Genomic DNA, 11,238 nt, shown 5'->3' with positions numbered 1-11,238 from the left:
TTTTAAAAATACTTATTTATCTTTAGTTTTCGACATTCTCCACAAAATTTTGAGTTCCAAATTTTCTCCCCATCTCTACCCTAACCCCACCCTATAACAATTTGCATTCTGATTATCCTTTCCCTCAATATGGTCTCACTTCTATTACACCCCTCGCTTCCCTTATCCCCATCTTCTATTTTTTCTTGTAGGGCAAGACATATTTCTATATCTCATTACCTGTATTTCTTATTCCCAGTTGCATGCAAAAACAATTTTCAACATTCATTTCTAAAACTTTGAATTCCAACTTCTCTCCATTCCAGCCTCCCCATACATCCACACTGAGAAGTCAAGCAATTCAATATAGGCTATATATGTGTAGTTTTGCAAAAGACTTCAGTAATAGTCATGTTGTATAAGACTAACTATATTTCCCTCCATCCTATCCTGCCCCTAATTTATTCTATTCCTTATTTGACCTTGTCCTTCAGCAAAAGTATTTACTACAAATTACTCCCTTCTCCCATTTGCCCTCTCTTGCATCATCCCTCTCACTCCATTTGTCTCTTCTCCCCTACTTTACTGTAGTGTAAGATAGATTTGCATACCAAATTGAGTGAGCATGTTATTCCCTCCTTAAGTCAAATGTGAAGTAAGTAAGCTTCACTTTTTCCCTCTCACCTCCTCCCTTTTCTCCTCCATTGAAAAAGCTTTTTCTTGTGTTTATTATGAGTAATAATTTGCCCCGTTCAATTTCTCTTTTTCTCCTCCCAATATATTCCTCTCTCATTGCTTAATTTTATTTTTTTAAGGGATGATGTCCTTTCTTATTCAACTCAACCTGTGCTGTGTGTGTGTGTGTGTGTGTGTGTGTGTGTATAATCCCTCCAACTACCCAAATACTGAGAAAAGTCTCAAGAGTTCCAAATATTACCTGTCCATGTAGAAATGTAAACAGTGCAATTTTAGAAAGTCCTTTATGTTTTCTCTTTCCTGTTTATCTTTTTATGCTTCTCTTGATTCTAGTATTTGAAAGTCAAATTTACTATTCAGTTCTGATCTTTTCATCAAGAATGCTTGAAAGATCTCTATATCATTGAATGACCATTTATTCCCTTGAAGTATTATACTCAGTTTTACTGGGTAGGTGATTCTTGGTTTTAATTCCAGTTCCTTTGACTTCTGAAATATCATATTCCAAGCCCTTCAATTCCTTAATATAGAATCTGCAAGATACTGTGTTATCCTGATTGTATTTCCACAATGCTCAGACTGTTTCTTTCTAGCAGCTAGCAATATTTTCTCCTTTACCAGGGAACTCTGAAATTTGGTTACAATATTCCTAGGAGTTGCTCTTTTCAGATCTCTTTCAGGAGGTGATGTGTGGATTCTTTCAATATTTATTTTGCCCTCAGTTTCTAAAACATGAGGGCAGTTTTCCTTGAGAATTTCTTGAAAGATGATATCTAGGCTCTTTTTTTAATCATGCTTTCAGGTAGTCCCATAATTTTTAAATTGTTTTTCCTAGATCTATTTTTCAGTTCAGTTGTTTTTCCAATGAGATATTTCACATTATCTGCTATTTTTTTCAGTCTTTTGGTTTTGTTTTGTAATTTCTTGGTTTCTCATAAGTCATTAGCTTCCATCTGCTCCATTCGAACTTATAGAGAATGATTTTCTTCAGTGAGCTGTTGAACCCCCTTTTCCATTTGGCTAATTCTGCTTTTCAAAGCATTCTTCTCCTCATTGCTTTTTGCACTTCTTTTACCAATTGTTTTAGCCTATTTTTAAAGGTGTTATTTTCTTTTTTTTCAATAAAACTTTTTTAAAATTTATTTATTTAAGTTTTAAACATTCATTTCCACAAAATTTTGGGTTCCAAATTTTCTCCCCATTTCTCCCCTACCCCCACCCCAAAACACCAAACATTCTAATTACCCCTATCACCAATCTGTCCTCCCTTCTAACATTCCTCCCTTCCCTTATCTCCATCTTCTCTTTTGTTGTGTAGGGCAAGATAACTTTCTATACTCCACTACCTGTATTTCTTATTTCCTAGTAACAAGAACAGTATTTGACAGTTGTTCCCAAAACTTTGAATTCCATCTTTTCTTCATCCCTCCCTCCCCACCTATTCTCTTTGGGAAGACAAGCAATTCAATATAGGCTATATCTGTGTAGTTTTGCAAATGACTTCCATAACAGTCATGTTGTTTAAGACTAACTATATTTCCCTCCATCCTATCCTGCCCCCCATTGCTTCTATTCTCTCTTTTCATCCTGTCCCTCCCCAAGAGTGTTGACTTCAAATTGTTCCCTCCTCCCATTGCCCTCCCGTCCATCATCCCCCCACCCTGCTTATCCCCTTATCCCCCACTTTCCTGTATTGTAAGATAGGTTTTCATACCAAAATGAGTGTGCATTTTATTCCTTCCTTTAGTCTGATGTGATGAGAGTAAGCTTCATGTTTTTCTCTCACCTCCCCCCTTTTTCCCTCCACTGAAAAGTCTTTTACTTGCCTCTTTTCTGAGAGATAATTTGCCCCATTCCATTTCTCCCTTTCTCCTCCCAATATATTTCTCTCTCACCCTTAATTTCATTTTTTTAGATATCATCCATCCTATTCAACCCACCCTGTGCTCTGTCTCTGTGTGTGTATGTGTGTGTGTGTGTGTGTGTGTGTGTGTGTGTGTGTGTGTGTGTGTGTGTGTGTAATCCCACCAACTACCCAAATACTGAGAAAAGTCTCAAGAGTTACAAATACTATCTTTCCATATAGGAATGTAAACAGTTCAACTTCAGTAAGTCCCTTATGATTTCTCTTTCCTGTTTACCTTTTTATGCTTCTCTTGATTCTTCTGTTTGAAAGTTAGATTTTCTATTCAGCTTTTCATCAAGAATGCTTGAAAGTCCTCTATTTCATTGAAAGATCATTTTCCCCTTGAAGTATTATACTCAGTTTTGCTGGGTAGGTGGTTCTTGGTTTTAGTCCTAGATCCTTTGACTTCTGGAATATCATATTCGAAGTCCTTTGATCCCTTAATGCAAAAGCTGTTAGATCTTGTGTTATCCTGACTGTATTTCCACAACACTTGAATTGTTTCTTTCTAGCTGCTTGCAATATTTTTCTCCTTGACCTGGGAACTCTGGAATTTGGCCACAATGTTCCTAGGAGTTTCTCTTTTTGGATCTCTTTCAGGAGGTGATTGGTGGATTCTTTCAATATTTATTTTGCCTCCTGGTTCTAGAATATCAGGGCAGTTTTCCTTGATAATTTCATGAAAAATGATGTCGAAGCTCTTTTTTTTATCATAGCTTTTAGGTAGTCCCATAATTTTTAAATTTTCTCTCCTGGATCTATTTTCTATTTCAGTTGTTTTTCCAATGAGATATTTCACAATATCTTCCATTTTTTCAATCTTTTGGTTTTCTTTTGTGATTTCTTGGTTTCTCATAAAGTTATTAGCCTCCATCTGTTCCATTCTAATTTTTAAAGAACTATTTTCTTCAGTGAGCTTTTGAACCTCCTTTTTCATTTGGCTAATTCTGCTCTTTAAAGCATTGTCCTTATTGGCTTTTTGAACCTCTTTTGCCAATTGAGTTAGCCTATTTTTAAAGGTGTTATTTTCTTCAACATTTTTTGGGTCTCCTTTAGCAAGGTGTTGACCTGCTTTTCATGGTTTTCTTGTATCTCTCTCATTTCTCTTCCCAGTTTTTTCCTCTACCTCTTTTACTTGATTTTCAAAATCCTTTTTAAGCTCTTCCATAGCCTGAGACCATTGATTATTTATTTTGGATGTTTGGGATCCAGAAGCTTTGACTTTTATGTCTTTCCCTGGTGGCAAGCATTGTTCTTCTTCATCCAAAAGGATGGTAGAAGATATCTGTTCACCAAGAAAGTAACCTTCTATAGTCTTATTTTTTTTGCCTCGTTTGGGCATTTTCCCAACCAGTTACTTGACTATTGGGTCCTTTGTCAAGAGTAGGGTATACTCTGGGAATCTATAAGATCTCAGTTCCTCCAAGGTGGCACAATCAAGCATGTACACTGGTCTGGGAGTGGGAAGAGATTTTTGTGCCCAGAGTCTTAGCAGTTTCCTCTCCACAGGCACCTGGCCTCCAGTTTCACTGCTATTCAGTGTGAGGTAATGATAAGCTCCTCTGTCAGATTGTTTACAATCTGACAATGGATGCAGGCTGCAGTAGGGGCTTCTGTGGAAACTGCTGACACTTGCTGTGACCTCTGCAGCTGCTGCCTGAGACTGAAGCTATGGAAGGGCCTTCTCCCTTCCTAGCCAGCTGAAAAAATCCTGTCACTGACATTTGGCGCCTGTGGGTTGAGGGATCTGCAAACTCACTGCTGCTGCAACTGGGGATTCCGCAACTAGAGATTCCACCCCCAAGGGCTGTTCGCGAGCCAGGTTTCACGGCCAAGGCTGGGCTGGGCTCCATTCTGTGTCAAGTGCAACAGACATTTCCCATGAGCCTTTCAGGTCACCCTGGACTGGAAATCTCCTCCACTCTGTTGTTCTCCACTTCTGTTGCTCCAAAATTTGTTGAGAGTCCCTCTCTACAGGTATTTTATGTGCTGTATGGGAGGAGCCTGCATATGTGTGTCTTTCTACTCCACCATCTTGGCTCCACCCTCTCTAAAGGTGTTATTTTCTTCAGCATTTTTTGGGGTCTCCTTTAGCAAGCTGTTGACTTGCTTTTCATGTTTTTCTTGTGTCACTCTCATTTCTCTTCCCAATTTTTCCTCTACCTCTCTTACTTGATTTTCAAAATCCTTTTTGAACTGTTTAATGGCCTGAGACCATTGCACATTTTTTTTGGAGACCTCTGATGGCAAGCATTGTTCTTCCTCATTTGAAAGGATGGAAGAAAATACCTGTTCACCAAGAAAGTAATCTTGTAGAGTCTTATTTTTTTCCCTTTTCTGGACATTTTCCTAGACAGTTATCTGACTTTTGAGTCCTTTGTCAAGAGGAGGGTATACTCTGGGGACCTGTAGGTTCTCAGTTCCTCTAAGGTGGCACAATTAAGGGAGAGGAGTTACTGGCCTGTGCACTGGTCTGAAAATTTTTTCTACTCAGCATCTGTGATTAGTAGAATTCCCTCTCCACAACTGCCTGTAACTCTGCCATGCCCCAGGACTGAGCCTCAGGGCTGAGATTCAGATCAGCTGCTTAATTGCCCCAGGCACTTTAAGCTGAGGGCTCCACAAATGGATGCTGCTGCTGTCATTGCTGCTTCAGCTGCTGTGGCCCCTGCCACTACCTGGGGCCAGGCCTAAGGGAGGACCCTGCTCCCTTGTCATCAAGATGAACAAGCTTTCTCATTGACTTTTGAAGCTGCTATTGATGTTTGTCAGTTGAGGGATCTGAGAACCCTGCTGCTGCTGGGGATTCCACCCCTGAGGCCTGTTCCAGTTGTGTTCCTCCCAGTGCCACACGGGCAAGGCTGGGCTGTGCTCCACTCCATGTCTGGCACAATAGACCTTTCCTGTCACCTTCCAGGTTACCTTGCGCTGGAAATCTCCTTCACTCTGTCATTCTGTGACTTCTGCTGCTCTAGAATTTTTTGAGAGTCATTTTTACAGGTATTTTATGGGCTGTGGGGGAAGAGCTAGGGTATGTGCATCTTTCTACTCCTCCATCTTGGCTCTGCCCCCCAGTCATTTGATTTCTAATCCAAGATCCAATTTAGTCCCATCAATAAAAGACAAAAAAAATGAAGCCCAGATTATTCAAATTACTTGCCAAAGGTCACACAACTAGAATACAAACCCAGGTCCACTGATCCACATGCAGTTGGTTCTGTTACTTAAAATTTTTCATGTAAAAATTAAATACATAAAAATTAAAGTTGTTGTCTAATCATTACTAAGTTAGCCTCATAAATTTCTTCACTATAACCACAGCATGAAACTCAAAATATTCCACTGTCTTGTGGATAGATCCTGTTTCTATGTACTGGGGGGAAAGAATGTGAAAGATAAATTTACTGTGGCTATCTCCACAAGCAATTTGGATCACCAAAAAGCATGCATTTATACAAAGATCAAACCAAATAGGCTGACCATATCTCTAGTCTTTGAAAGTCTTCTTTTTAAACTTTTCTTTTTTAAAAAATTATGAACTTTACAAAGAGCAACAAATATGCATATTTAAAAATACAAAAAACAGAAAGATGATTACATATGAAACTATAGACTTCTATTATGTATAGTTTAGGGTTTTTAAGTATATGTTAAATTTGACACTATAATAACAAAACTATCCTGTTTATTTATGTCTCCTTCAATTTCTTACATGAGACAAAAAGTTAGAAAAAATAGGAGAAAATATGTTGTCTCTCATTTTTAGATTTCCTAAAAACCATGATCAGAAAGGATCTATTTACCATATTTCAAGAAATCATAAATAAAAATTGCCCAGATTTAATAGAATGACAAAGAAAGATGAAGAGATTGAAAACTATGATTTATACTCAGAAGAAAAGCATAAAATTTCAAATGCAGAGCTTGCAGATCAAGGAAAAAATAGTATAATCAGCTAAAAAGAAATAGTACATGTACCAAGGGAATGCATGCAGTATAACATAGCACTGCAGCAAATACATAAAAAAGTGAAAATTTTGGAATATGATATTCCAAAAAAAAGCAAACATTATTCTGCAGCATCCCATAAGGAAAAAACATGGATCTTTAATGGAATAGATATCTCTCAATTATTCCTGATAAAAATATGAGATCTGAACAGAAATTCTGAATTGCAATCATAGGAGTCAAGAGAAACCTAGGAATTTAAAAATAATATTTGAGCAATTAAAAGGGGCTAAATGATGATGTACTTCTACGTTTATAGATTAAAAACATTCTTTTAGAATTTTAATATTTATAAATGCCTCAAAGTAAGACAAGCTCAGAGACTAAGGTGGCTCTGTTATGTTTTGATGGTCTAAACAGAAAAAAAAAAAAAGAGCAATAGAAGAAAAGGAAAATACTATGGAAGAAATGGGGAAGAAGGCTATAAACTTATGTTTCAAAAGTGTCTCAAAAATGACATGCATAAAAATAATAACATATAAACATAGAGAAAAGTGCTAAAAAGGCTGCTATCATACAAATCTCACAAATACATACACACATACCCCCAAATACAGTGAGATCTGAGTATAGTACACAAAAATTCAACAAGGAAACAAATGAGAATTGGGAATGGGAAGAGAAGAACTTAAGAGGGAACAAAATTAGGGAAGGAAAAATCATGAATAAAATCTGTTTTTGAGTGTTTATCTTAGCGAACATAAAAGGAAGTGTTGATCACATTTATTAACCTTTAACATATTCTTATTCGTGAAGAATAAAATGCGCAGGGGGCAAATGAATTGCAAAAATAAAAGGATACAATAGAGGAAAACATATAATTAACTATCAAAACCATGAATGTAAATGAGATGAATTTAATATAAAACTGCATATGATGACATAATATATTAGAAAGCAGAATTTAAAAATATGTTGTTTTTATTAAAGGCACTTGAAATAAACATTCGTATAGCTTAAATGAGTGGCTTGATAAATTTTTAGAATTCTTCACCAGAACTAAAGAAAACAAAATAAAAAACAGGGAAATCAATTTTAACCAATGGCAAGACAACAGTAAAAACATATATTTAAGAGAGATAAAGAGGGAAACTATATTATGATTAAAGTACCAGAAATGATGACATGGCAACAATGTTTAGTGTATATGTATATGTCTGCACTCAATAGCATAATGTCTGAGTAGCTGAAGAAAAAGTCCATAGAATTTATTATGATAAATAAACAAGCAAAACAAAAATTTAGGGACCTCAACTCAGAAAAATCAAACAAAAAGGCAAACAAGAAGGAAGGTAAGTATTTATTAGAATATTAGCAAAAAATTAGAGTAAATGTGACAAATCTGATAATTTCTCAGTGGAAATAGAGAAAACAGCTTATCCTTCTAACTATGTGTACCAAGCTTACAAAAATTAACCATATGCAAGAATATAAAACTTTGTAAATAAAAAGAAGACATACTAAATACATCCTTCAATGGCCAAATCAGAAAAAAAAAAAAAACTAAAATCAATAAAAGACCTTTGAATAAAGGATTTGAACTTAAATATAAACAACATAATTCTAAAGACTCAGTGGGACAAAGAATAAATCAATATATAGTTTTTCAAACAAAATGACAATAATGATACAACCTACCAAAACTCAGGAAATGTAGTTAAAGAAATCCTTAGAAAATAAGGTTTTATCAACAAGAGAGGAAAAGGGAAGCTCACTGCATTGGACATGTGTCTAAAAAAACCCACAAAATCATCAAATAAATAAAGACATCTGAAAATAAATTCTAGATATGAAAAGGTATTAATTTAGAGCAAAAATAAAATAAAATCATGAATTAAAGTGCAAGTATTTTTATAAAGCTAAAGAGAAAGATATGCCATTAGTTAATCTGATTTAATTACTATTATTTAATTGGTTTTCAGTGTTCTGCAACCACTTCCATATATCTTAGATTTTTTCCCTTCCTTCCTTCCTTTCCCTGCTACCTCCCCACTCCCTCTCTGAGATGGTATACAATTTTATATAGGTTCTACACCTACATTCCTATTAAATACATTTCTACCTTAGTCATGTTTTATAAAAGAATGAAAATGAGTAGGAGAAATCATAAAACCAATCAAAACATAATACAAAAGAAAATGATCTACATCATTCTGTGACAGAATTCCATAGTCCTCTCTCTGGGTGTGGAAGACATTTTGCCTTAAGAGATCACCTGGAATTATTTAAGTCCTTGCACTGCAATGAAGTACTAAGTCTACCAGAAAAAATTCCTCACACAGTATGGTTTTTGCTGTGTACAAAGTTCTGATTCTGCTCTATTTATTCAAAATCAGTTCATAGAAGTCTTTCCAGGCCTCTCTGAAGTCTTTCTGTTCATCATTTCTTACAGCTCAATAGTAATCCATTACATTTATACACCACAATTCATTCAGCCATTCCCCAATGGATGGGCATCACCTTGATTTCCAGGTTTTAACCTCCACAAAGACAGCTACTGTAAATATTTTTGTACATGTGGAACCCTTTCTCATTTTTATGATCTCTTGGGGATAGAGTTCCAAGACCAGTATTGCTGGGTCAAAGGATATGCTCATTTTTGTAACCCTTTGGCCATAGTCCCAAATCGCTCTCCAGAATGGTTGGATGAGCTCACAGCTCCACCAACAATGAATTAGTGTTCCAATTCTTCCACATCTTCTCCAACATTTATCATCTTCTTGTTTTGTCGTGTTAGCCAATCTGATCTCAGAGTTGTTTTGATTTGCATCTTTCTAGTCCATGGTGATTTAGAACATTTTTCTTTTTTCTTTTTTTTTTTATCGGGGAAAACTTTTTATTGTAGGTGCAGTGAGACAGCTGGACACAGTTTAGATGATTCCAATTTTGTTGGCAACATCCAAAGCATCATAGTCTGGAGCAAGACGGACATAAGCTTTCTTCTCTCCATCAGGCCGGATCAGTGTGTTGACCTTGGCCACATCGATGTCATACAGCTTCTTTACTGCCTGCTTGATCTGATGCTTGTTGGCCTTGACATCCACGATGAAAACTAGGGTGTTGTTGTCCTCAGTCTTCTTCATAGCAGACTCAGTGGTCAAGGGAAACTTAATGATGGCATAGTGATCAAGCTTGTTTCTCCGAGGGGCACTTTTCCGAGGGTATTTGGGCTGCCTTCTTAGTCTTAGTGTCTTGGGTCTCCAGAAGGTGGGGGACGTTCGGATCTTCTTCTTTTTGTGGCTATGGACACCCTTCAACACCGCTTTCTTGGCCTTCAAGGCCTTGGACTTGGCTTCTGTCTTGGGGGGGACAACAGCTTCCTTCTTCACCTTCGGCGCCATCTTGGGGGAAAGGCTAGAACATTTTTCATGTGACTATATATAGCTTTAATTTCTTCCTCTGAAAACTTCTTGTTCATATCCTCTGACCATTTACCTATTGGGTAATAACTTATATTCTCATATGTTTGCCTAAGTTCTCTACATATTTTAGAAATGAGGCTTTTATCACAGACACTAGTTGCAAAAATTCTTTGCCAGTTTTCTGCTTCCCTCCATTTGCACTTCGTAATGTTTTCAGTCACTTGTTTAGTCAAAAATTCTTCCCTTCTCCATAAATCTGATAAATACGCTCATAATTGCTCCACTAATTTGTTTATAGTGTCAATCTTTATACCTAGATCATGTACTCATTTGGACTTTATTCTTCTGTATGGTGTCAGGATTGGTCTATGCCAAGTTTCCACCACACTGTTATCCAGTTTTCTGAGCAATTTTTGTCAAAGAGTGAGTTCTTATCCCAGAAGCTGGGATTCTTGGGTTTATCAAACAGTAGATTGCTATGTTCATTGACTACTGTATCTTGACTACTTAACCTATACCACTTGTCTGCTCTTCTGTTTCTTAGCCAGTACCAAGTGGTTTTGATAACTGCTGCTTTATAATACACTTTGAGATCTGGTAGAGCTAGGCCACCTTCCCTACTATTTCTTTTCATTAATTCCCTTGATATTCTGGACCTTTTGTTCTTCCAGATGAATTTTGATATTATTTTTCCCAGCTCTAAAAAATAATTATCTGATAGTTTGATTGATGTGCCACTGAATAAGGATATTAATTTAGGTAGAATTGTCATTTTTATTATATTGGCTTGGACTACCCATGAACAACTGATGCTTTTCGACTTACTTATATCTGAGTTTATTTGTGCAAAAAGTGTTTTGCAATTGTGTTCACATAGTCCCTGGATTTGTTTTGGCAGGTAGACTCCCAAATATTTTATAGTGTCTATGCTAGCTTTAAATGAGACTTCTCTTTCTATCTCTTCCTGTTGGGCTTTGCTATAATATATAGAAATGCAGTAGATTTGTGTTGGTTTATTTTGTAACCTGCAACTTTGCCAAAGTTGTTAATTTTTACAAGTAGTTTTTCACTTGATTCTCTGGGATTCTAAGTGTATCATTATATCATGTGCAAATAGCAATAGCCTAGTTTCTTCTTTGCCTATTCTAATTCCTTCAATTTCCTTTTCCTCTCTTATTGCTACAGCTAACATTTCTAGTACCATACTGAATAATAGTCATGTTAATGGACATCCTTGTTTCAACCTTGATCTTAATGGAAATGCATCTAGCTTATCCCCATTACATA

The 11,238-nt window shown here is 36.3% G+C and overlaps 1 protein-coding gene across 1 annotated transcript; it reads right to left on the bottom strand.

Annotated features, from left to right (window-relative positions):
• Positions 1-9,416: 9,416 nt before the first annotated feature.
• On the bottom strand, positions 9,417-9,963 carry LOC140498583 (large ribosomal subunit protein uL23-like). The gene has a single exon (XM_072599538.1). It carries the CDS (start codon positions 9,928-9,930, stop codon positions 9,460-9,462), a length of 471 nt encoding a protein of 156 aa, XP_072455639.1. The 5' UTR covers positions 9,931-9,963; the 3' UTR covers positions 9,417-9,459.
• Between the last annotated feature and the right edge of the window lie 1,275 nt (positions 9,964-11,238).

The sequence above is a fragment of the Notamacropus eugenii genome, chromosome 4 (genome assembly GCF_028372415.1).
Source record: "Notamacropus eugenii isolate mMacEug1 chromosome 4, mMacEug1.pri_v2, whole genome shotgun sequence".
NCBI lineage: Eukaryota > Metazoa > Chordata > Mammalia > Diprotodontia > Macropodidae > Notamacropus > Notamacropus eugenii.
Note: the sequence above shows the minus strand (reverse complement) of the source record. Positions and strands in the feature narration are given on the sequence as shown.

Bases quoted from the DNA above. Each gene is read 5' to 3' on its own strand.
- LOC140498583 (XM_072599538.1), bottom strand. From the start codon at position 9,930: ATGGCGCCGAAGGTGAAGAAGGAAGCTGTTGTCCCCCCCAAGACAGAA.